Source organism: Lagenorhynchus albirostris, chromosome 16 (genome assembly GCF_949774975.1).
Source record: "Lagenorhynchus albirostris chromosome 16, mLagAlb1.1, whole genome shotgun sequence".
NCBI classification, from domain to species: domain Eukaryota; kingdom Metazoa; phylum Chordata; class Mammalia; order Artiodactyla; family Delphinidae; genus Lagenorhynchus; species Lagenorhynchus albirostris.
The window spans coordinates 47336911-47363825 of NC_083110.1; the positions used below are offsets into that span (position 1 = coordinate 47336911).

The 26915-nt window shown below is 37.2% G+C and overlaps 1 protein-coding gene across 5 annotated transcripts; it reads left to right on the plus strand.

Annotated features, from left to right (window-relative positions):
• Nucleotides 1-627: 627 nt before the first annotated feature.
• LIPK (lipase family member K) lies at nucleotides 628-26915 on the plus strand. Of its 5 annotated transcripts, XM_060125392.1 has the most exons (11): nucleotides 628-645; nucleotides 10078-10193; nucleotides 12186-12300; nucleotides 14193-14216; nucleotides 14368-14467; nucleotides 15671-15780; nucleotides 17116-17270; nucleotides 18038-18184; nucleotides 20044-20115; nucleotides 22514-22585; nucleotides 26094-26915. In XM_060125392.1, exons 2-11 carry the CDS (start codon nucleotides 10089-10091, stop codon nucleotides 26331-26333), a joined length of 1140 nt encoding a protein of 379 aa, XP_059981375.1. In that variant the 5' UTR covers nucleotides 628-645; nucleotides 10078-10088; the 3' UTR covers nucleotides 26334-26915. The 5 variants fall into 5 exon arrangements, with proteins under 5 accessions (XP_059981375.1, XP_059981373.1, XP_059981374.1 ...); XM_060125390.1 differs by lacking the exon at nucleotides 14193-14216 and having other exon boundaries at nucleotides 14269-14467; XM_060125391.1 differs by lacking the exon at nucleotides 14193-14216 and having other exon boundaries at nucleotides 14269-14467; nucleotides 17134-17270.

The window sequence follows — 26915 nt, forward strand, 5'->3', positions numbered from 1 at the left end:
TGGAGATCTTAAATGAGACATTGTTTTTCTAGGCTCTAGTTGAAAGGATTGGAAACAACATGTTCTGTGTTTCCTGCCAGTTCTAATATGCAATTTATAGAGCAAGGTAGAGAAAATTTAGGAAAGCTAAAACAGTAATTGAGAATGAATAGCATTACAGGTGTTGTAGTTGGGTGATGCAGGGGGTTTAGGCGCTTTATAGAGATGCTTATATGACTGGGTCATTGCAACCATTGTTGGGTGAAAATCATTTTCTGAATGGAGAGTCTACATTCTGCTGAGAAGCTTTCAATCCATTTAGCCCTTGAAGCACACAACTCAGGGACTGGCTTGGCAGGAGCAGGGACTTTGGTCCGTTACAACTCTTTTTTCATCACTGGCTAAGAACTCACCTAACAATGTTGTCTGGGTAGCATGTGTTGCATTTCAAGTCATGATTAATCTGCCTCCAGTTGAGAAATTCCTGGTTGCAACACGTTCTGGGCTGTATCAAACAGACCATGCTCTATTGACAGCTGTCTCTGAAAGGAGCTGAAATCTATCTGAAGCTCCCAGGACTTGAAGACAGATGCCCGGAGACTTCAGAGGTGGGTAATGACTATTGATCTATTTGCAGAGTCTGTGAGACATGGAAAATATTTGGAGGTACAGAACTTTGTTTGTGAGGAACATCCTGTTTTGATAGCAAAACATAGCAAGAGTAGAATGTGACCACTCCAGATGGAGAAGATATACTGGAGAGTTTTCCAGTCATGTTAAGAAGAGTTTTCCCTTTCAGAAAGCTGTAGCAGTTAACAAAGCAGACGTTGCTATTTTTGAATCTCAGTGAGAGATGATATCACATATCGATACCTGGAAATACTAGTGAAAGATACTTTTAAGAATTTAAGAGATCTTTCTTTGGGATTGCATCTAGGACTTTGGGAAATAATATTTAAATAATGTTTTTAAAAATGTTTAGCGTTTTCAAAAAGCCCTTTATTGTCTCATTCCAATGGCCTTGAGCCTGAATATTCTTTCTTAGGAGCAAGGTCATCTGCAGGGAAATGTGGCAGGAATTGGCAGGAATCACTGTACTAAGTGATATGCCTGCTGATGGACCCTTATAATTTGTGAAGTACCTGCCGTTTCCTTCCTGCTGCTTCATAATGAATAGCCTTGCTGAGTGTTGTGTGAAAAAGTGGTTCATATTAATGTTGATGTTATTTAAGAGTACATGCTCTTCCAGTCCTCATAATTGCAGACCTGCATTCAAGTCTAGGGAGATGAGGATGAGCCAACCTGATGGACTAATATCCCCCGGCCAAGACGTTGAGAGATCAAATGATTGTCCTTTAATTCTATATATCAAAGTCAAAAGGTTGTTATTTTTTGTTTGGTTGCTTTTACAATACACTTATTCTTTTTTTTATTATTATTATTTAAAAAAATTTTTTTTTTTTTGCGGTACGCGGGCCTCTCACTGTTGTGGCCTCTCCCGCTGCGGAGCACAGGCTCCGGACACGTAGGCTCAGCGGCCATGGCTCACAGGCCTAGCTGCTCTGCGGCATATGGGATCCTCCCGGACCGGGGCACGAACCCATGTCCGCTGCATCGGCAGGCGGACTCTCAACCACTGCGCCACCAGAGAAGCCCTTTTTTTTTTTTAATACTTATTCTTTATTTTCTGTTTCCAGAATTAAGAAAGAAGTTGTCGCCAGATTTTCCTCATGTCTGAAAAAGATATATAATCACATATATCAAATATATAGTCACTTTAGCACACAACACTTCAGGCAGGAAATATGATAGTGTGGAATTAAATTTGGGGATAGGAATATGATATTAAAGGAGTCATTTTACTATAAAGCAGCTTGCTTTAATATTTCTTCATTGGTCTATCTTACATCTAAAAAAAATTGAAGGAAATTTTATTTCCTCAACAGCTCTTCTTTTGCTATTTATTTGATATTAAAATTTTTAATGCAGCAATCTTTCAGAGGCTATTTTGCCAAGCAGAACAAGTGCTTCTTCCTTAATATTATAGAAGAGCCATGAAAATTAGTGCCTTCTAGATATTTGCTATTTATTTTTCTTTTCTCTTTTGTGTCTGTTCTTCCCCATTCACCCTGGTACTCCTTTGTCTTCTGATGCCTCTGGGCTTGGAGCACAGAGCAATAGCTCTGGGCTCTAAAAAGTCTCTCAGTGCTATTTGAAGATCCTATCACAGCTGCCTATTCCTTCCTTTGATACAAAAATACTTAATCCTCAAATCTGAAATTTTCAGGCCTGGACATCTGATTGTGCAATCATTTCCTCTCTTTCACTTGTTCATAGCCTCATTAATCTTCCTGATTCATTAACTCTTTCACTCTGTGGGTGGGGGAATTCAGAAAACAGAGAAGTAATTTAAATCTAGATTCTGATTAACTTTGCTACCAATAGTTGTGTAACCTTGTGAGTTACTATACTTTGGTAACAGATGAGAATATCAGAGTTTTGTGAAGGATGCTGAGGTAAGGGCAAGACAGAATCTAAATTTTTGTAAATACCCTAATCAGTTTTAGATTAAAAGTGTCAACTAGAAAGAGAAATTGTGTCAGAGGCCAAGATATTTTAAATGACAGACAGCAGGTTTCTGGCAAATCCAGTTATTTGTGTCACTGACAAAAATCTCATTATTAAGAAAAACTATGAGGAACTGCCAAAATGGTTATAACAAGGTGGAAATACTAAAACTTGTGGACTTTGCCCCATAAGCTTCTAGAACCTTTATTCAGAGTTCACTGCATTTAAATTTACAGCTAATTATTTCTAAGTATTCTTATTTAGTGTAAGTATATTATTATATTTTATATCATAAATATTCACTATAATAAATATTTTAGTATATTTTTATTGTGAGAATAATTCAAACTAATAAAGTCATTGAGGAAAATATGTAACCAAGAAGTAAATTAGTAGAAGAAGGAAAATTGTTATTCCTACTATTTGGATATAACCATTATCATTTTGCAGTAATTCTTCCAGAGTTTCTGAAGATCATACTTTTTTGATTTGCTTATTTGTTTGAGATATTCAAAAAATAAAATTGTAGTTGCTTAAAATTTGGTTTTACTACTATAGGCCCAAACAAATTTTGCAAAACTCTATAAATGTTTACATATTTTTAGGCTGACGTATGAAAAATTTTTATCATAATTCTAAATAGTTTCAAAGGATGTACTTTAAGGTACCTCACAAATATTTCCAGTTTAAATTGAAATTGTTATACAATTTAAAAAATATATTCAATAGAGTAGTTTTTTAATATCCAAGATTATCCATTGAAAAAAATATTTTAATTAATGGATTAAAATTTTATATCTTTTGCTTTCTTATTGAATTCATATTTCCATTCCACTTTTTTCTTACAGGTGTTTTATATATTTCCATAAATATATATTCTAGTGTCATTTATTTATATGCTTAAAAAGTCTTTTATTGATCAATTGATCTTTCTTCTCTGGAACTAAAAAGTGGATATACATTAAAATTTAAATTGTTTTCACTTCTTATAAGGTTGCATTTTTCTTTTAATTTTTTAATGATTTGTCTTTGTAATTTTTATTAGAATACAGTTGGTCAAAGGATCATAAATATATTAAAAGTTCAATGAATATTAAGCATTAAAATCAAATTTTAGTAGCAATGAATCTCTTAATGACATGAATGAAACATTTCCTTTTAATTCATACACCCAATGACAATTATTATTTATTCACAGAGGACACAAAATTTAGAATCAATTCTTTTCCATTTATTTGACAGATGTAAATTGCTGAAAAACCATGTTTACCTAATGCCATTCAGCTCTGAACTTTTCGAAGCTCTGTATCACAAATCACAGTGATGCATCTGCAAAAACAATTTTTAATGATTTACCTCCTAACAACTCAAGTAGATCTTTTTTCAGTGTTTTGAAAGCAAAGAATTAGAAACTACAAGATTTGCAGAGATAGTTGCTTTTGAAAAAGGATTGATACTTGATTAAACTCTCCTTTTCCCAATACCCATGTCAATATTGTGAAGTGTTCCTTTGTGAGGGGCCTCAGAATTTTTTACAAGCTGGGACAATTCACCATAGTTAAGATTCAAAAGAGGAGAGAGTTTCACCTTACCTTTGTAAAGTAGAGTTAGAAAACGAGAACGTCCTTGAAGTTAGAAATCTCGGGCCATATGAATTTTAGGAGAGAATATATATGAGAGTAAAAGATCTAGAATTTGATTTTTTAAAAACTAGTTATGTGTGTATGTATTTGTGGAAAGTCTTTGCATACCCTAGCATGAAGACTAACCCTTCCTCCAAACAATAATTTTTTCCCCATTTAACATACTATTACAAGTTTGTTTTCATGTTATTATATAGTCTTCATATACATTTTAATGGCTTTATCTACAAAAGTTAATTAACATAGTTTATTTAAGCAACACTTTATAACTAAAAATCTGTTTTTAATTTTTTATAATAAATAACAAGGATTAAAGTAATTTTATACAAAGGGCTCTCCTCCACATTCAAACTGAGAATTTATCCTCTTATAACTTATTGAGCAGAACCTCTGGGACATAAGATAAGGATGTTCTTAAAAACTCTGTAAATATAGCAACACTGTTCTTAGTATTTTGGTGTTTTTTTTTCTTAATTGTAACAATTTCTTCCTTAAATATTTTTAAAATAAATTTATTTATTTATTTTTGGCTGTGTTGGGTCTTTGTTGCTGCGTGCAGGCTTTCTCTAGTTGCGGCGAGCAGGGGCTACTCTTCCTTGTGGTGTGCGGGCTTCTCATTGCAGTGGCTTCTCTTGTTGCAGAGCACAGGCTCTAGGTGCATGGGCTTCAGTAGTTGTGGCACGTGGGCTCAGTAGTTGTGGCTTGTGGGCTCTAGAGTGCAGGCTTAGTAGTTGTGGCACACGGGCTTAGTTGCTCCGTGACATGTGGGATCTTCTGGACCAGGGCTCGAACCCGTGTCCACTGCATTGGCAGGCGGTTTCTTAAGCACCATGCCACCAGGGAAGTCCTTTTAATTCACTTTCATCACAGTGTATAATGAATAGAAAAAGAAATAAATATCAAACTAGAATTTCCCAAGTGTATTCTTTGGAAAATATGGGTCAAGTTATGTTTAATTGGTGTTATTCAAATGATAAAATTCTAAGAGCAAATAAAACTATGGAAAAGTAAATTAAATAAGTTAAACAGAGTCTTGATTGCAGGACCATATTGAGTCTTAATTATGATATTGTAATTTAAGACTCTCCAAGCAAGTCATGTATATAGCTTGTATATATACATATATATAGTCTAAAAAACATATATTTATGTCTAAATATTGTAATGTATGTTTTCCATGAGTTCTTTTTACAAATAGCATCTTATGAGAGTCATGTTTTATAGGAAAGCAATGTGAAATGCTTTAGAGTAATAAAGCAATATAGTCTGTGTAGATTATATATATATAAACCTATAATAAATAAATCTATATTGATTTAGTCTGGGTTCTTGAAGATAAGGGTCTCCTCTTTAAGGACTAAAAGTCCCCTGGAATTTACGATGTCTTCTCTCTTCTTAGTCAAACATCCATATATACATTAGTGTGAATCAGCAGGAGGTCAATGTAGGATGCATTCATCAGGAAGCTATCCTAGAAACAGGCCAAAGAGACTAGAGGATTGTTGGAGTATCATTAAGTAGAAGTGCCTGAATCAGGTGGATTTACCCAACAATGATAATAAATACTGTGAGGCTCAGATCAGGCAGAGCAGGTAAACATGTTACAGAGTCCAAGCTCACTGCTCGCCACACGACAGGCCAATAAATCGGGAACCAAGGTGTTGAGGCAAGGAACAGCGACTTTATTCAGAAAGCCAGGCATCTGAGAAGATGGTGGACTAGAGTCCTAGAAAACCATCTTACCAGGGTCTGGATGCTAGCTTCTTTTATAGAACAGAGATGGGGGAGGTGAGCAGGTAAAGTAAAAAGGCCATAAGTCTTGCATAATATCTCGTGGTTTCACCAGACTCAGGGAGGGGATGTGTTAATTTCTTCTTTCCTGCAGCCATTCACAGGTGGGCAGGGTCAGGATGTTTCCCTGTGAGGTGAACAAAGGTAGTTTAGTTTAACATTCAGGCAGAGGGGGCAGGGTTCCCTGAGACAGGTCATTATGCATGCTTATAGCTATAGACAACATCCTTTCAGTGATTACAGTAACTTGCAACAAAAGCAACAGAAAGCAGAGGTTAAAGTAAAAGAAACAGATCCAACATGGAGTCAGATTTGTTCTTCCCTATTACAAACACACGCCTAGAAAGCACAGGTAAGCACAGCCCTGGTGAGAAGTGCTTGAACAAAGCCTGTTTGGTTAGAACATGCTACTCTTTAGAAAATATAAGAGACACCTCTTGCCTGGGTGTGTCACCTTTCCACACCCAGATCCATTACACAGAAGAACAAAACAAAGGTAGCTGAATGGGCTTTATGTCATGGCTGCAAAATACAAAGTGTCATGACTAGTACACATTCTTGTTCCATCGCTGGGGACTAGACTTCAGCTCTTCCTATAAGCAGCACACAGCCCTCCTCCCTGCATCATTAAAAACCACACAAGCTCTCCAGCCTGCCCTTCGAGGGTCAGATCTGCTCTAACTCAGGGGTCCCAGGGTCACTTGCCAATGATTGTAACCCAGAGGCCTCAAGTATCAATCACTCAACAGATGTTGGAGCATCTAAATTGTAAATGTCTTGAGAGAAAAGACTAATTTTTTTAAATTGCCCTACTACCTTCCTGTAATATACAGACCTGAACTAAGGTATTAATCAGCTCTCACTGTCAAAAAGAGAGTAGCAATGCAGTGGGGTAAAATGAAAGCAGGCAAGAAAGATATGATACAAAATAGTGAGTCAATTTGGGATAGTCTTTAAGATTAAATGATGTACTCATTCTCTCTTTCATCCATCTGTCTATTTGGCAAACATTTATAGGAAGTGTCGACTAAAAGATATATACACAACCTAAAAGTTGAGAGTTATGTTTTATTGAGTGGGCATACTGAGGACTTCAAGCCCAGGAGGCAACATCTCAAGTAACCCTGAGAAAACTGCTCCTAGGAGGCGAGGGGGGAGGTAGGATATATAGGAGTTTTGCAACAAAGAGCAGGTAGTAGGAACAAAAGAAACTGTTAATGAAAGAAAACTAGACCTCTCAAGTTAAGGAATTTAGAACGTTTCTATTTATGGGAAGATGCAAGAGTCTGGACTCACTGAAATCATTCCTTTGATATGCACCTCAGCTATCTGGGGCCAGTATCCTGTGTTTTCACATGCTGAGTTTCCTCAGGTCTCACTTTTGGAGTGGCTGCAGTCTGATGCCTGCTAGATGGCAGGTACTCTTTGTTTCCTTCCTGAGTTCCCTCAGGACTCACCTGCTTGCCATTGAAGGGCTGCAGTCGCTGATGACTCTGACATCCTTTGTTTACTGATATGGCAGGCAATATTTCATTTCTCAAAACCTTCATGCTGGGTCTCAGAGAGACAAAAGTGAGAATGAAACATTTTCTCCTCTCAAGGAATCCAGTCAGTCAGTCAGTCTTTCACTGGTTGGGAATGCACATGAATCCCTTGAAATGAGGGTTTAAAATGCAGATCCTTGGCCACACCCCCATAGATGCTCATCCGGTTTGGCTGGGGTGGGTTCTAAAAGTTTATATTGATTTTAATGGTGATTATGATCGCTGTGGTGTATAGGCCACAGGTAACACTAACCAGGTGCTTAGCAGAGAACCCTAGTATGTCTATTCTGAATGGACTGAGTGGTTAAGAGCGTGATGATTCAGAGCATTTCCTTTAGAGTCAGACAACCTGAGTTCAGATCCTGGCTCCATCACTACCTCTTTGACCTCAGGCAAATGACTTGAACTCAAGACCAGGTTTCATTGGAAATAAAATTGGAATGATATTTCTTATCCCTTGGAATTATTTTGAGAATAAAATGGGATAATCACAATCATGTCTGATACTTTACTTGGCACATAATAGGTGCTCAAAACAAGTTGTAATAGTAACAATAATTATTGTGGTGGTATTATTATCACTACCATATTATAATAGAGTTTCACCAGAATTTGGCTATATTAATCAATATTAGTTATATATAAATATATTACATTAATATAAAATTACATATGTACTACCTAATTCATATATAGTTAATCATATTAATGATGGTATAAATTAATTATGTTAATACATATAGTCAACAGAAATTATGATAAATCCAAGAGAGGAGCTCATGGAATTTTCTGTAACAGAATAGTGAAGGCATAGTCTGAAAAATCCTTCCATTTCCTACAGGGTGAGATTTGCCATCTCTCTTATATGTTAATTTGATATAAAAATCTATTCGAAATGTAGAATTGGAGCAATTTGACAAAGAAAGAGAAAAGAAAAAAAGGAAGTAGGGGAAGTGGTGTTGAAAGCACAAAGAGAGAGAAGTGACTATGGTGCTTTACAGAACCCCATAGTAGACATTAAGCGCTTCGTATCTGTGAGCTCCACATAGAAAATATTCAGAAAAATAATTTCAGAAAGTTCCAAAAAGCAAAACTTGAATTTTCCATGTGTTACAACTATTTACATAGCATTTACACTGTATTTACAACCATTTATATGGCATTTACATTGCATTATAATACTTACATATTATAAGTAATAAAGAGATAATTTAAAATATCAGGAGGATGTGGATAGGTTATATACAAATACTATGACAATTACATAAGGGACTTGAGCATCTGTGGATTTTGGTTTCCATGGGGGAGGTAAGTGGAGGAGCTCTGGAACTGATCTCACCCGGATACCAAGAGAAGACTACGTGTATACACAATTCTTATTTGCCTGGCCTAAGCAAACGCATAATCCTGTCATAAGGGCATTTGCTTTGGAGCTAAACTTACTTTGGCTTAAATTTTGTCTTTATCTCTTTCTAGAGGAAAACAAAACAGATTAGCAGATAGTGTGTTTTCTAACATAATTTGAAGATCTTCATTTTATATAGTAGTTAATGGGAAGTCTCCTGCAAAATGTCCCCCTCTGTTACTTTTGCAGTTGTTTGTTTTTAAACTGAAGTAGTTTCAAAGCCAAATGAGGAATACATGTCATCTTTTTCCCCCCATAATTTTCACAATTTTCTATTTGAAAAATAACTTCCTTCTTATGATAAAATAATACTGGATATAGAAAATTTAGAAAGTATGGCGAATCCTTTAAAAATGAGAAAATAATCACCCAAATAGTTACCACCTAGATATAACCATAATTAAACTTTGATGATTAGTCCTTTTTTTTCTCGTTATGTTTTGTTATCAAAATGTATGTACAAGTTACATTGTTTTGCCCTTAATATTATATAATAGGAATTCACATATCACACAAAAACATAATACTTGGTGGCTGAATAATTCCTTTCTTCTTTCCCCATAATTTATTTTATCAGTGTCTTATTTTGGCAAATTTCCCTATGTTAAGATAGACAATAAGGGATAATTTTATAAATGATGCTTGTATATATATTTTTTTCTTTTGGATAGACTTTTGGAAATAGAATTATACTGAGTGAGGGGTATAAATATTTTAAAATTCACAATGCATGTTAATAAATCTCTTTCCATTAAGATTGTGCCAATGCTCACTCCCACCATCAGAAGAGTACTAATTTATCTGATAACTAGAGATATTAAATGTGCTTTGATTAATACATTTGCCATTACATTTTTCTGTGAATTATAAATCTCCTTTTGTTTGATTATCTATTGGAGATTTAATTGATGTTGGTTTCTTCATTTCTTCTTTCCTCGTTTTCTTCTTTCATTTTTTTCTTACTAAAAATTCACCATTTCAGATTTTTCATGGGATGAGTCTTGAATAATTAAGTATATTACTTGTTAAGACACAACCTAGAAACATCTTTCTACTCCCTCTCTCAGTAGTGTTATAGAAAGATTACACTGAGTTTCACTTGTAGAATTCTCTTTGATGACAAATATATTAATATTTCCTTTCCCAGGCAGATTCCAAATGTGGCAGCTTTTAACAGCAACATGCTGGATGCTTCTTCTTGGACCTATATATGGTAGTCAAAATGAAGGAAGCTCAACAAATCCGGAAGCTAATATGAATATTGTAAGTCACTCATTAAGGAAAAAAACTAAGAGAAGGAATTATTAAGCTATTGTCATTTTAGATGCAATTGGTATGCCTGTCTAGTTTTTAAAAATTCTAAACTGATTAAATCTGTGTTTCCTCCCTTGTCCCTTGGCATAGCTAACTAACCAAAGAATTGAAAGACCTGACCCAAATTGGGGCAGTAATACTTCCTTTGCTGGTAGTTTGAACTACCATCTCATGGTGGTTTCCTGAAGAGAAGGTTCATGAGTTCCTACTGATGATCTCTATGGAGTATACTTGAGCTCTTCCGGAGGCTCTTTCTAGAGCAGTTCCTTTAATTTGTGAACTATATCCATGTACATTTTCAGTTTAGTAAGCCAGATTTGGTTTGGGTTGCTTATAAACAAAAGTGTCTTAACATGCAGGAATTCATACCAGAAGTGGACTGGAATAAAGTGAAACAGAACAGATCTAGGCAAAAAACAAAAACAAGACAAATGACAAATGTTTGCTAAATGCTTCATTCCAATGGAAATGTACAATTTCTTGTGTACGTTGTGCACCCTGAAGTCCTCACCCATACCCAAGTTTGTATTAGAACTTTAAGAATGGAACTGTCAATGCTTTTTAATTAGTGTCTCTTCTTGTTTCTCTCTCCAAAGTATCCAGCAGGTACTCCTAAGCTTCTACCAGAGTACTGAGCTCACATTCCATGAAAATATTTTCCTCCTCCTTCCACATTCATGGACACTTTCTTCCTCCCTGGTCTGGCTGCATTTTGGCTAGTCTCTAATGATAAGAAGAATAATAAACATTTATAGAGCACTTACTGTGTGTATAATCATCACAACATATCTGTGAAGAGATACTATTATTATCTTTATTTTGCAGTTCAAGTAAATGAAGCCCAAAGGAGTTAAGTAACTTGCCCAAAGCTGCACAGCTAATAAGAGGAAGAGCTGGAATTCAATGCCATACAGCTTGTCTCTAGAGTCTGGGCTCTCATAACCAGTGCTTTATATAGCTGCACAATATGTGCACACCTCTTGTGAGTGCCCAGCCTGGGAAAATGCATAATCCTATCATAAAAGCATATGCTTTTGTGCTAAACTAACTTTGACTTAAATTTTGTCTTTATCTCTTCCTAGTGTTCAGTCTTGGACAGCTTATTATTCTCCCTGAAATTCAGTTTTCTCAACTATAAAATGGATATAATTCTATCTCAAAGACCTGTTATATGGATTAATAAAACAAGGGGTATTAACCATCTTCTATGTGGAAGATGACCAATAAACGGTAGTTCCCCTCTTCCTTGTATATCTGTGGATGAGGTATCTTCTGTTTTTACCCCTTTAGATCCACTCTCTAGTCTTTACACCTTTCTTTCTGCCCTGTAAGAACTAGGTCAGTTAAATTCCTTTGACCTTTGGTTTTCAGTTCAGTTCAGCCAATGGACATATTGAGCAGGAGATCAGAAGGTGGGAGAGGAGCGAGACCAGATGGTTTGCTGCCCTGGTTCCGTCCATAAGGTCATCTTGGGCAAGTTGCCTCCCTCTGCTAAAGGTCACAGCCCCTCTCAATATGGCCCTCTTTACTTGACTTTCTCATTCAGGGTCTTGTAACCACTCTCTCCCATCTCCCTTCAGGTCTAAGGTTGGTAACAACTCACTTGTTACTAGCCATAGGGTTCTGCACAATGCCGTATGGTTTCCTTCGTAAGATGAACATGCCATTTTCCATCAAACATTTGGAGAGTGAACTAGAGTGCATTAATAATACCAGGCCAAGAAAACCAGCATGTATGGAAACCCACCACCTTGCCTTACCCATGCCTTTGCATGCATCCTCCTTTTAAAACCCTCCTCAAGTTATCCTGATTTTCCTGCTACATTCTGTTCCGATACAGAGATGAACAGTAGGTTGTGACTTAAAGTACTATATTGAAATGTGGGTATAAAAATCAAGAGATTACATCATGAGGTATACCTTTCCGTTTCCTCTTTTTAGAGCCAGATTATTTCCTACTGGGGTTATCCTTATGAAAAATACGACATTGTGACAAAAGATGGTTATATCCTCGGAATTTACAGGATTCCTCATGGAAGAGCATGTCCAAGAACAGGTGGGATTTATTTCATTATGAAAGCAATAGTGCCTAAGGAGAGATTCCTGGATGCGACGATAGCAGCAGGGCAGCTTTTATTCTGAAATAGAGCCTATTCTCTTCCATAAGTGGAGGCAAATCATCACCACCACCTCTACTATTTCATTTGCGTAACACTTTGGAGTTTTTAAAGCATTTTCACATACACTATTTACTCTTTCCTTTCCTCCATCACTTTGTCCTCTTTCCAAACAAACACAGAAACAAAAGAAAACTTGGTCTTACTCTAGAGATACCACTTTCCAGGCTTAAAAACCAAAACTTTAGGGTCATTTTGGTACTTTTCTCTCCCACACTTCCTATACACAGCCAATAACCAAGACCTATCAATTTTGCCTTCCAAACTTCTCTCTAATCTGAAAACTCTCAGCTTCAATATTGTTCAAGTCCAGGCTTCAACTTCACCATTATCTTGTGCTCCAGCTACTACAACAACTTTCTAACTGGGATTATTTCATTTGTAATTAGTTCTCTATGCAAGTCACTGGGATTTTATTTTTTAAAGTAAATCTAACCCTATTAGTTCTATACTTCAATGCAGTTAGAGCCATTTCTAGCTCCCTACCATATAGGTTGATACCTATAGAGAAGAGAGGAATCCACTTGGCAAGAACTGTTTGCTTTCTTCTCTCATTTCTTAGCTCCTTTTTTTTCTTTGGAGCATTGTATCACGAAAATTTCCAGTATCAGAAGGGTTAGTTATTTAAAGAGACAATCTAGATTTTAAAAAAGAGAGAGAGGTGGAACGGTGCTGTTCACTTTATAGAACTGACCATCCCCTAAAATGACTCCATTACCTTTGGAAATACTCACAAGAACTTTGTTTCCACAAACTTTTATCTTATCAGTTCTGCCGGGTTGCTGCCAAAAGGCATGCGATGAAAACTGTCTCTGCAATGAGAAGCTGCCTAAGGGCTCAGATTAGAAAGGGGCTATGGATCGTGACAGCTCTTTGGCTCTAATTTAGCAGAATTAGTAACACCTCTTCTTTCTCTTTTTCCTCAAAAGATGGATTAATGGATATAAACTTTATCCTCACTTCCAGAGGGCTGAGGCTTTCTAAGAGGCCAATCTAGCCTACTCAATCTCAGGAAACTGGTCTAGCTCCAAAGGTGACCTAAGGGAAAGTCCTGGGGTACCAACACAGCATCACAGACCATTTATAAAAGACAGAAATATCCTAGTCACTTCTCTTTCTCTTCTCTGTGTTTTCAGCACCACTTCCCCGTTTCCTTCTTTTTTTCTCTTTCTTTAGTCAAATTGTTCCAATTCTACTTGTGAGTAGGATTTTTACGTCAAATTAACAATTTTACCTTGTGTAAATTTCACTTAAAACCTTGCATTTTGCTTTCTGACAATGCAAATTAACTAGCATAATGCCGGGCATTCAGGAAACATTCAATAAATGACACTTTTATTGTCTTTGTTATTATCTTGGAAAAAGCTTAGTTTTGTCACCAGATGCTTTTTGAGAAATAAAATGTCGTTAATGTGAATAATTGTAGAGCAGATATTTATTGTGCTGGACAGAATTTTATGTATTTTAATTCTAATTTAATTCTTATAACTACACTATAAGATAGCAATTTTTATTATTCCCCATTACAAAATAAGTTAACTAAGGCACAAAGAGGTTAACATGTAGCAGAATAGATTTTAAATCAGGGCAATCTGACTCCAATAGCTGTATAACAATACAATACACTGCACATAATTCTGATTTTGCAAAGAGAAAAACAAGACACAGAGAAGATAAATAACTTGCCCAGCTTCAGAAGTAGTTCAAAACCCTAGAACCTCGGCTTGCCTGGTGCCAAATTTCATCTCTTAACTTTCCTTCTGTATTGCAGGGAGTCAGGAAAAAGAATTTTCTTGTAAGCACCAAGGAAGTTCATATAAAAAACTCCTGTTACTTGTATTTTGCAGCTGCAAAGCCTGCTGTGTATCTGCAGCATGGCTTAATTGCCTCTGCCAGTAACTGGATTTGTAACCTGCCCAACAACAGCTTGGCTTTCCTTCTGGCAGATGTTTGTTATGATGTATGGATGGGGAACAGCCGGGGAAACACCTGGTCCAGAAGACACGTGAAATTGTCAACCACATCACCAGAATACTGGGCCTTCAGGTAAGGGGAATACTACCAATGAATAAAGTGTGTACATTGCTCATTTATATGGCTGACTGCTCTTTGAATTTTCCCTTTCCGTCCAAATGCACACTATGGAATCTACAAGAAGGAAATGGACATTTCTTTTTCTACGCAGGTTTTCTTTACAAGCTCTGAAGAAATGCCCTTATTATTGCTTCAAGAGTTGTTTTAAATACTCCACTTGGCGTGTGTGTATGTAAAGTATATACACAAGAAAAAAAAAATCAAGATGTAAAGGTCAACTTTAGAAAGGTTAATTCCAGGACCATCATATTGTCAGTGTGCACCCCAGAAATTTACTTGGTACCCTTACTAAAGAGGAAAAATGAAACTGATCAAGAAATGGGACCAGAAACAAGGTTCTGGTTGAAAATCCTGGGAAACAGACATTCATAAGCCAAGATGAGCCAAGCCCTTTAGCATAGATGACACTCCAATTCACTGAGTAGTAAAGGAACTCGACCCTCCATAGGCTGGTGGTGCTGAAATCTGTCCTTGGAGCTGAGTTACCAGCAGCCCCTGTGGACGCTGTCTTCCTTAGAAGTTAGGCCAGCTGAGTCACAGAGGCAAACCCGGCACCTGTAGTGGAGCTAAGAACCATTCCTTGAAGGTCACTAAAGCTGTTTGTTCCTTGGCCTCATTCCTGGAAGCCAATTTGCATTCCCTAATTCCACACTCCAGGGCAGTTGTGTCATGGCACAATTGCAAATAACATCATGATTCCCTAGATGAGTGTTTTCCCAACTACATACAGGAAAGAAGCACCTGAAGTGCTTGATAAATATGCAGATGACCAGGCCTCTTCCCTGGACATTTTGATTCAGTCTGTCTGGGCTGAAGTCTGCAAGTCTCTTTGTTTTATTCTGTTTTTAAAATAAGTATTCCAGGTAACTTTTCTTTTCAAGGGAGTTTGGTAAATCTGCTATAGAATTAAGTGAAAAGCCTCTGGAGGCTTTTGCAAGTCAGATTTTTCTGATTTCAGTTTCTTAACAAAGTTATTCTTGCAATCAAGGTGATATCCTCAAAAGTTGCACAGACGCGTGATATCACGTATTGATTCCAGTATTACATTTAACAAAAGCTAAACATCTAGGTCTGCAATGAATATGTTTAAGTATTGCAAGCCTAAAAATGAGATGGGTTTTTTTTCCCAATGTTGTTGTTCTTTTTCTTTGGCAGTTTGGATGAGATGGCTAAATATGACCTTCCAGCCACAATCAATTTTATCATAGAGAAAACTGGACAGGAGCGACTCTACTATGTGGGCCACTCCCAAGGCACCACCACTGGTGTGTTTGGGGCAGGTGTGATCTGAGAGTGTCAGGGGATCTTCTTCATATTCACGAAAGGGGTCAGGATTTCTTCCCTCTGTGAAGTCTCTAGCTTGGGGTCTCTGAGCTGGGAAACAATCTTGTCTGGCTGGCTTCTGAAGAGCAAATAAATAAAGTGTGGATGACTTAGGGATTTTCCCCCCAGGACTAGATCTGGAGATTGATGGATAAGCCTGAAAGAGAAACAATTATTTATCTATTCATTTGTGTACCCAACAACACTTGACAGACACGAGGTTAGATACTGGGGAACCAAAGATAAATAAATATGGTATGTATCTTTCCCTGAAAGAGCTCACAGTCTAGTGAGGGACACTAAAAAAAAAAGCAGAGAATTACAAATCTCAGTGATTATATGTCACAACCAGTGCGACTTTTAGTCAGTTCCCAGTGGGTGCTGGGATAGGCTAGATGTGTGTGGGTGAGCTACGTTGGCAGTGCCATAAGGCACTCCATTCTCTTCACTGTTCTCTGTTCAGCTAGAGACCTTGACAATACCAACAGCATTTACAGCAGTTATTTGAGAGCATTGTCATCCATATTTTACAAATGGCTGAACTTAGGAATCCTTTCTAATGGTGATAAAGCCAATTAGAAAGTGTGTGTGTGTGTATATATATATATATAATCTAACCTTCAAAAGAATTATTCTATAAGGATTCTATTTTCCATATTTATAGATAGAGAAAACTGAGACTTATACAGGGGAGGTTAAGTTGCCCAAGTTTTCACATAGCTAGCAAATGGGAAGCCAAAATTATAGCCCAGTTTTGTCTGATACCAAAGACTATCGTCAAGCTAGAATGGCCCTTGGAGTTTACCTAGACATGCCCCACACTGTATGTTATTTTTTTATTTTTTATTTTTTTTGTGGTACGCGGGCCTCTCACTGTTGTGGCCTCTCCCGTTGCGGAGCTACAGGCTCCGGACGCGCAAGCTCAGCGGCCATGGCTCACGGGCCCAGCCGCTCCGTGGCATGTAGGATCTTCCCAGACCGGGGCACGAACCCGTGTCCCCTGCATCGGCAGGCGGACTCTCAACCACTGCGCCACCAGGGAAGCCCCCACACTGTATGTTTGAACCCTTTCTGCAACATTCTCTATAAGTAGATTTGCATCCTTCAGGGACAGGAAACTCACTTTATTCCGAATTAGCCAGTTCCACCTTCAGAAATTCAAAAATCCTTCCCTAAAAATGGTACTTACTCTGAGTTTCTTTGTTTTATTTTTTAAATAGAACTACTTTTACTATAATTTAAAGTGAATTAAGAATTGTTCTAAATCTATGAATTAGTATCTTCTTCCTTTTCAGCTTTCATAGCATTCTCTACTAATCCAGAGCTGGCTAAAAGGATTAAGATATTTTTTGCATTGGCTCCAGTCACCACTGTGAAATACACCCAAACTCCTATTAAAAAATTAACAACTCTTTCCAGAAAAGTAATCAAGGTATGTGACAACTTTCCCCCAAGTTTAAATCTGTAGTAACTAAAACTAGCCCTATTTCCATTGATTTCAAGAGAAGACAGCTTGAGACAAATAACATTTTACAAACATCTAGGAATGCTCGAGGTACACATGTAGGTTTACTGATGATGTACAATTTTGCCAACAGGGTTCAGGGTGCTCACTCTGCTGCCTTAATTTTTAACTTAGGGGCTTGTCTCTCATGTCATTCCTCAGTCACAGATACAGCAAGAGCTGATTTGATTGATTGATTGGTTTAATCTAGTAGGTTAAATTTCTCTCTGGTGCCCCTAGTTTATCAAGGACAGTATAGTGTAGTAGTTGAGATCACAGCATGTGATTTTAGGGTGCCTGTGGGTAGAAATGAACTCAGGGTCTCCCTACTCCACTATTTTGCCTACTCCCCTCTGCACTAGTGCGTTTTAAATGTGACCTATTATCTACACAGCAGTTCTACTTAGTGCATATTAATTTTCTATTTTATAGTTGAAGAAATTCAAGATAATAGAAATTAGATTTATTTAATAGATTTTAATTAATTTCTATTAAATTAATTTCTATTAAATAATAGAAATTAAATACTTTCCTAAGGTATAAGAGACAGAGTCTAGAATCAAACCAAGGCAACCCTGACTCCAAAGGCTTACCAATTTCCTACGGGGACTAGTTTTTTAGGGGAAGTCCCAAAAAACACTCCAAGTAAAAGATCTTGGGAAAAAGCTTGATGGTGTCTTAAATCGATCTTGCAGATGTTGTTTGGTGACAAGATGTTCTATCCTCACATATTTTTTGACCGATTCATCGCCACCAAGGTGTGCAACCAGAAGATATTTCATCATATTTGCAGCAACTTTCTATTTACCTGGAGTGGATTTGACCCAAAAAACTTAAACATGGTACGTGTAAGTAGTCAGATCCAGGAAAGCAATTGTTTTGTTGCACAGAGGTAAGGAGAGTTCATTCTACATTGCATGGAAACCACATTTCAAAGTCTCCTTTTTGTCTCCTGGAAGGTAGCTAGCATGTTTACGGCTTCCAACCAAAGCTGAGAGTCCACCTGCTTTAATAGGAGGATTTGAGAAGTCTCTGCCGCTGAAAATTCTCACCAATTCTTGTTGTTGGACGAAGTGTCACCATTAAAGAGTCCTTCACTTAGGCTATGGTTTTGAAATTTATCTTGCTATGCCTGAGCCCTATCCCAGACCTACTGACGCAGAATTTCAGGGAGTGAGCCCAGCCATCTAATTTTTAACCAGTTTTCTACTTTCATAGGTGATTTGGACATAGTCATTTTGTGAACGACTTATGTCTTTTATCCAAAGGGGTAAAGGAATGGCTCTTCAATAACAGCTACAGACTCACTGTTCAAGTGATATTGAGAGGGATAATTGTTGAGGTTCTTATCAAGTCCTTTCCAACTTAACTGAGAGCCTTTCCTTTCTTAGCTACCTCTAACTGACCTGAAGGGGTGGGAGGGAGAAAAAGACGAAGCTACTGTCCCCAGCTAGAGTGCAGACAGGTTTGAAACCAGGGGTGGGACAAAGTTGAAGCTGGTCTCCGTCTGTCTCACAGACTTCTGCCTAGACCCTTGCCTCCCTCAGTGGCTAGTGGTGATTAATATTTTCCTTGATTTCAAGCAAGATTTATAAAAGGCTGTTTATGCAAAGCACACCTTAGCCACTGCCTTTCACATGACTTTCTTACTTTCTCGATTTACTAGGGAAACCATGCTTGCCTTTCACTTAGATAGAAGTGTACCGTGTAGAGCTAAGTAAAAAGACCTTTAAGCAAACTCAATAGAGACAATTTCAAAAAACACCCTCTCAACATGGCCTAAGAGTTTGTTAAAGAAAGACTTCACAAAATGACATCCTAGAACATTCGTTGGATGCCCTCATTTTACATTTATATAGTCAGATTGCCCATTTTCTCTCGCTGTTGTGGACTGGATTATAGAATATTACTGTGCCTGCAAGGATGTTTACTTTAGTGGAGCATAACCAGGGATACATAAGTAGAGTTTGTAGAGCTTTCAAAAATTACACATGTCCAGAACTCAACCCTAGAGATTTTGGTATTGTTTCATAGGTTTGGGTAGCTCATAAGTAGCTATATTTTTTAAAGCTCCAAGATCTTTCAGATACTCACTCTGGTGGAAAATAACTCTCTTGTATACTAAAGCAAACAAAATGCTGTTGGAAATATTTAAAAATTAAGATTTTTTTGATTCAAAAAGAAATCTAATCATTAATAGAGGTTTAAATACTGGATGGATTATGTCCCACAAACTGTCAAAGAGTCCTGCAGAACATTTACCAAATTTTTAAGAAGGCATGATAAAACATTCAGATCTGTTCTCAATCTTTCATGATGAACAACTTTCTGGGAATGTCCCTTAGGACTTATCACAGGGTGAAGGAGAAGATCACTGGGGATTTTATCTCCTGACTGTCTATATTCTTAGACCTGTCTGAGGTGAGGCTGGAAAGAAAAGGTACATTACCTTTTGTCTTTGACCAGCAGGATGCCCTCTGTGGGCTTTACAAAGATACTGCCCAGGACAGAAGTATGGAAATGAGGGAGAAAAAAGTTCTTAAAGATGGGCTTCTTCTTTGGTTAATATGTCTTTAGAGGGTATGGTACATGTTTATTCCTTGAGAGAGAGAGGAGAGAAAGAGAGAGAAAAAAATACTCAGATTTACTTGTGGTGTGATTATATGATTAGCCTTCAGGTAAGAATCTTTTTACTTTGCAGAGTCGCTTAGATGTTTATTTGTCACAAAGCCCTGTGGGAACATCTGTTCAGAATATGCTGCACTGGGCCCAGGTACGTGCTCCCTGTTCCTGATATGACACGCACATATCTCTGCAAGATCCCTGAGGAGCACTCCCAAGAGAGCTCGCTGCAGGGTTTTGCAGGTTCTGCTACTGTCAGGTGGATGTTTCTGGAATCAGCATCAACTCATGTTGATTTCCTTTACTCCCGTCTATTCTCCATGTCCTCTGTATCTGGTGTTTGGGTTCCCAGGTATTCTGACTAAATTCTGACCTTTAGATTACTCTGAATTGCCTTTTTTAGGAAAAGCTTGTGTTTCCTCTTTTGCAAAATCATTAGCTCTAATAGAGCTTTATATAACAGGATACAGGCTATTCCAAAAAGATCTGTTTATCCTCTAATTGGGATATGGGCGATTTCAGAGTGTGGAAATATTGCTTAATTCAGAGGAAATTAAATGTTAGAGAGGGATTAAAATAGATTGTTTCTGTTTTTACTCTCAGTTTAAGGGTTATGTTTTTTTTTGTTACTATATTACTCAATATTTGGCAAGTCAAATTCTGTTGGTATAGCTTTCTGAGCCAAGTATGTATGAGTGTGTGTATGGGGGGAAAGGTCTTCCCAAAGTTTTAATATTTAATTACACATTTTGAGTTTTAAATACTTTAAAACATTTAATAGGGATCTGAGATCCCTAGGAATTTGAATTTTAACCTACACCCTGATAAATTTGTTCCATGCTTTAAAGTTGAGAATCACTGCTGTAGATAGTCTGAAATACTAGTTGAGGATTTCTGAAATTCTTTGAAGAGTTCCACCCCCAGAAGATAAGCCTTCAAGTTCCTACAGGAAGAAAGATATTCTGGACACAGAGCCTCCTACTGGTGAGGAGACAGGTAGACTCTGATAGGCATGCCTTTCCAGGAAATACAACTTCAATTTCACATTTATTGAGCACTTACTATGTGTCCTTGTTGTCCAAATATACGATTTAATTCTGTCTCATTCTTTCTTATGAATTCTCATAACAATCTTTCAATGAAGGCATTGATTTTCCCATTCTACAGATGTCATAACCAACCCCTTACACATCTCACAGCTGACTCTTCTTAAAGATATCTCTTCTCCTTTGACAGAAAGTTCTCTTCAGAATAGAAATAACTGGGCGTGGGGAGATAAAACACTTGGTCATAAGTTATGCAGAGAGCTAAGGCACAGATGATGATGATAGTGATGATGGTAGTAATATTAATAAAAAGAGTGATTTCTTGACCATTCCCAGGTGCTACATGCTTTTTATGCATTACCATATTTAATCTTCACAACCCTATAAGAAGAATGTTATTGTCATTTCCATTGCACAGATGAGACAATAGGTTTATAGAAGTTACATATCTTGCCTGGATCACAGACTTAATAATCCATTAAGCTTGGATTCAAACAAGGTCTGTTTGATGCTAGAACCCAAGTTCCTAACTGTACACTCTATTGCCTCTCATTGCTGAAAACCTACAGAATTTCAACAGCTGCAGACTACTGCCTCTGTCAATATAAGTCACGATGGGAACCATTTCAAACACAAAATCAGAACGAAATCAATGTGAAAAAAAAATCTGAGATTCAAGTTAAGGGGAAAAAAAAATCCTTGGAGTAGTCTGAGAATAATTTAATGAAGTGCTTGAGGTAAAGGTAAAAATTATCTGTCTCCTCAATCCAACATGGGTAGCAAATAACAGAAAAAAGGATCCCCTAGAAGTATTAATGCTTCTACTCTAATATCTGAAGTCTAAAATTTAAAATGAAAACAGGTTACATACGCTGTCTCAGACACTCAGTCCATGGCCAAATTACTGACAACATGGCGGGCTGCTTGGCTCGACAGACAGGAGACAGACAGACAGAGGCTATACCTCAGAAAGCCCTGAGGGTGTTCTTTGAGTGAGCATTCCTTTCAAAAGTAACAAAAATGTTTAAGAATAAAGAATATAATCATAATATCCTAGACCATCTGACAAGGATGATACGGCATACAGTTTTTAAATAATAATAGCAGTCATTTTTTAATGTAGGAAATGTATAGTTGGTGCCTTTTTAAAATATATATATATATAAATTCCTGAAGCCAGGATATTCAAGAATCATTCAATTTAGCATCTTTCAACCATTTTCTATGTATACAACGTTGTAATATTTAAAGCCATCACTACTTGAGGATTTTTGTTGGAAAAGTATAGAGGGGAAGAAAGGATTGTAAGTCAGTTCCGTGAATTAGTATCAATTTTTATCATTTTTATTATTTGACTTATTAAACTTTATTGACTTTTAGCTCATGTGCTAAAGAGTGGGACATTATGTCAAACCATTTTATAAATTTTTTGTTAACTGTCTTTAAATGTATGTTGTTTTCTTGCATCATTTTAACATGTTTATTATTTTTATCTTATTATAGGCTATTAATTCTGGTCAGTTCCAAGCTTTTGATTGGGGAAACCCTGATCAGAACATGAGGCACTTCCACCAGGTATAATATCAACAATAATCAGACAATTGCATACTGCAAATGAATTTAAAAAATAGTATCTACTCATCAAGCACCTACTAGGCCCCATTCACTATGCCAGATATTTTGTATAGATCAGATGTTGCTTATTGGGTTCTTACCACGTGCCATAACATTATTTTTGATCCTCAGAATGACCTTCCAAGGTAAATATTATTGTCTCTATTTTTCCAGAAGCTCAGAGAGTTTTAGGTAAATTGTCAAAATTATTTAGCTTATAAAGAACCAGAATATGACACAGGAGTTCGTGGATCAAAAGTCCGTTCTTCCACTACACTTATTCCTTTTCAAAAAATAGAAATTCTCAGCACTTAATTAAGACCATATTTTAAAGAAAGAATTAAAGATACATAATTTTGTTTCTGAAGCATATTCTCTGGCTTCTTAACTGTCTCTCATAAAATGAACTAACATTTTCCTAATAATTCTTTGGGATGTCATTTACTAGTCATTTTTTAAAAGTACATGAATTATTAGAGATATTCCAGACAGGAATATCACCTTTAAGGAGAAGCAGTCCTATCTGCCAGATAATGATATGTCAAAATATTTCTTGACATTATACATGAAGACTTTTGGAGCAAAAACTCTATATTAAAGCAAATAGGTGTTGTTATTTTTTTTTTTTCAGTATGTAAGGAAATCCAATGATGGCTTTGGCCTCTTGCTGATAGACTGAGCTTAAATTAAACAAATAGTCATCAAAGATACATGGGTTTTTCAAATCAAGGATATGGATGGAAATTTGGAAACTTTTAAAAAATCAATTTCAGTGCCACCATAATAACTACAATAGTGAAAATGCATAATTTCAACTAGTGTGAAAAATCTGATTTTTCTCCTAAACTGCTATAGTTATATGTGTGTGGGGTGGTGTGTGCCCACACACACAAACTCACACACTGTGTCAAAGTACTATTTACTCGTGTAATTAACCAATTCCTTGTCCTAGCAAGAGTACATAGTTGCTTTAAGAAAAGCTTTTTAGATGATGGCCTTACCCTATAAGACTCAAATACCTATTTGAATGAGAGTTGAATCACAAGTATTAACTTCATCACTGTGCTTGCAGATTCTATCAAAATACATGGCCATTCAGGTTCAAATATGAATCTTTTGCTTGGAACTTTGGGGGAAAAAAAGAAAACCTAAAACAGACTGAGGGTGAACAATATACAAGTTTTAAACATCAGTAACCTTTGTCACAACTGTAAGTAAGAGCCCCATAAATTAGGCAGGTGTGATTACCAATATAATCACCAATCCTGTAAAACTAAGAAAGTAAAAAAATTATTTCTTGGCCAAAGGCCACCATATATCATTTGGATCTTGATCTTGATGTTCGTTTTTGCTTTGCCATCTTCTGGGCTCCCCCATTCATTCTTAGCAGGGTATTAAATTATTGCAGTAAATGTATTCTCATTTCAGAGGCCCCTGAGACCCACTTGTGCCTTAAAACTTGCAAATATTTTTGCCACTCTGTGCTGTGTTGTTTTTCTATTCTTTATGTCTCTCCATCCTTGCATTTGAATATTTATGCTTTGTATTATTCTGCTGAGAAAACTGTCAAGTCAGGAAGAGCATGCCTCTTCTTTCAGCAGTTGCACTTTTGCATTGGGGCCTTGCACCAGGCTTTTCTGAGTTCACCCTTCCCTCGAGTGCACTACTGGTCAGTGCTAATCTGCACTCATTTCCTTCTTTGCCATTCACATTGCCTTCTCATAGCTACACATTCCCATTTACCACTTGCTCCTAAGCCCAGGCCCAAGGCCTCCCAGTATTACAGGGTAGGGGAATTATACTTGATAAATTTGGTAATGCAAAGACCCATCCAGTGACAGTGAAATGTGCAATGACTATACCAACGCGCTCTGCCTCATATCTCTCTACTAGGAGAACTCAAGGTGCAGAGTCACCGAGTCAGGGGTCTCCCCCAGGCACATTTCTAGTCCTCTTAGAAACCTTTCCCTGGCCAATGTTACTGTTTCCTAAGGATTTATAACCTGGCCATGTTACCTTTTCTTCCTAGTCTTGCTGCCAAAATTAACTATGGTGTATTAATCTCCTTGGGCTACCATAAAAAATCCCATAGACTGAGTGGCTTAAATAACAGAAATGTCTTTCTAAGAGTTCTGGAAGCTGCAAGTCCGAGATCAATGTGCCAGCACAGTCAGGTCCTAGTGAGGGCTCTCTTCCTGGACTGCAGAAAGCCACCTTCCTCATGTGTATCCACATAGCCTTTCCTCTATGTGGTTGGCGAGAGAGAGAGACATTAATCTCTCTCTCTTCCTCTTCTTATAAGGCCACAAATCCTATTGGATTGGGACCCAAACCTTATGGCCTCATTTAACCTTAATTACTTCCTAAAAACCTTGCCTCCAAATACAATCACCTTGGGGTTAGGGTTTCAACATATGAATTTGAGGGAAACACAATTTAGTCCATAGAATATGCAACTCTTTCCATTGTAAGTAGTAGAAATCAACTTTATTTTATATTTTTAAAAAATGTTTTAGTTTTACTGAAATAAAAGGTATAGTGGTAAACGCACAATAGCCAGGGACTTATATACCGTTCTCAGGCTCTCTCTTTCTCTCTCCCTCTCAGTCTCTTTCAATTCTGCTTGCATATGCTGTTTCCATTCTTAGGCTATTTCCAAGATAGTAGTACAATGGTAACGGTGTGTACCTAGCTCATGAAGATTTTTTTAACTGCAAACTCAAAGAAAATGGCAATATTTTCTCAATAGCTCTGGTAAAAAGTTCCCGAGAGAATTCTGACCCAATTTTAGTAATGTGCCCATTGCTTGTACAATTATACTGCGGCCAGAAGAATGAAGGACTAATTGACAAGGACTGATAACCCTGGACCACTCTGGAACTGGGGTTTTGGGATTTGTTGAATCAGCACAAGAAAGTTTGTGTTACCAGAAAGAAGGGAAACTTGCCAGGGGATTAGCATCATAGCCACTCTATTTCTCTGTAACGGGTTGGCTCCTCTTAAACATTATTTTCAAACGTCTTTTTTGTACATTAGTCTCAATGCCCCCTAAAGAGTCTTCTCAAGTGTTACTAACTCCACTGAGCCCCGATTTCTGCATATAAGAAGGGGTATTTATATTTATTCTATCCAATATTTTGTTTGAAATGGATACACTCTCAACCCAAGTGCTACTAGAAAGATGGTCCCCCATAGAAATGAGAGCCTCTCTTACTCTGGGATCGTTTTCTTTTTCCCAAAAGTGAAAATCAGGAATAAAATGGTTGTCTTTTTTTAATCCACAATTCATATTATTGCACAAAAGTACTTTCAAGTATTTTTAACATGTTAATGTTTATATATCATTAAGTATGTACTAATCGCACATTTTTAGCATTTGAAGAACTTGCTTAACAACTGACAGTTAACGTTACTTCTATAGTGTGGTTTTCTGTGAAAACTATTTTTCTCTCTCTTCAATTTTATTTAGCGTACACCTCCCCTATACAACGTTTCTAAGATGGAAGTTCCAACAGCAGTGTGGAGCGGTGGACAGGACCCTGTGGCTGATCTCAAAGATGTTGAGAATTTACTTCCTAAAATTACCAGGCTTATCTATTTCAAGTTGATTCCACACTACAATCATGTGGATTTTTACCTTGGACAGGATGCACCCTATGAAGTTTACCAAGACCTAATTAGATTGATGGAGGAATGTTTGCAAAATTAAATACATTTTCCTTTCCCTAAGGAAGCGGGTTTTTGTCATAAGAATGTGGAGCACAGACCCTAAGGTGACCCCTCCAATAATTTTCACCTCCCAGTGTCCATGAATTTGTGTAATCCTCTCCCCTTGAGTGTGGGAGGGACCTGAGACTTGCTTCTAGACAAGAGAATTGGCAAAGGTGATGGGATGTCACCCACTGATTACATTCTATTATGTAAGAATCCATCTTAGCAGACTGGAGCAAGAGATTCTCCTTGTTGGCTTGAAAAGGCAAACAGATATGTTGAGGAAACCCACATGAGAAGGAACAGTGTGTGACTTCTAGGATCTGTAGGTGGCCTCCAGCTGATAACCTGCAAAACATTGGGACTCTCAGTCATACACCTATGAGAAAATTAATTCTGCCTAAAACCTGGATGAGCTTGGAAACCCATTCTTTCCTAGTAAAGCCTCCAGTTGAGAAAGCAGCCTGTCTAACACCTGGATTGCAGCCTGGTGAGACCCTGAACAGAGGACCTAGCTATGCCATGCTTGGACTACTGACCCATGGAAAGTGAGATAATAAATATATGTTGTTTTAAACCA

What these genes read in the sequence shown, in the direction of transcription:
- LIPK (XM_060125390.1), top strand. Translation starts at nt 10,089, where the DNA reads ATGTGGCAGCTTTTAACAGCAACATGCTGGATGCTTCTTCTTGGACCT. An exon ending in CTCCCAAGGCACCACCACTG is followed by an intron (nt 15,781 to 17,115) that starts GTGTGTTTGGGG and finishes TCTATGAATTAG; the next exon opens with TATCTTCTTCCTTTTCAGCT. An exon ending in ACATGAGGCACTTCCACCAG is followed by an intron (nt 22,586 to 26,093) that starts GTATAATATCAA and finishes AATTTTATTTAG; the next exon opens with CGTACACCTCCCCTATACAA.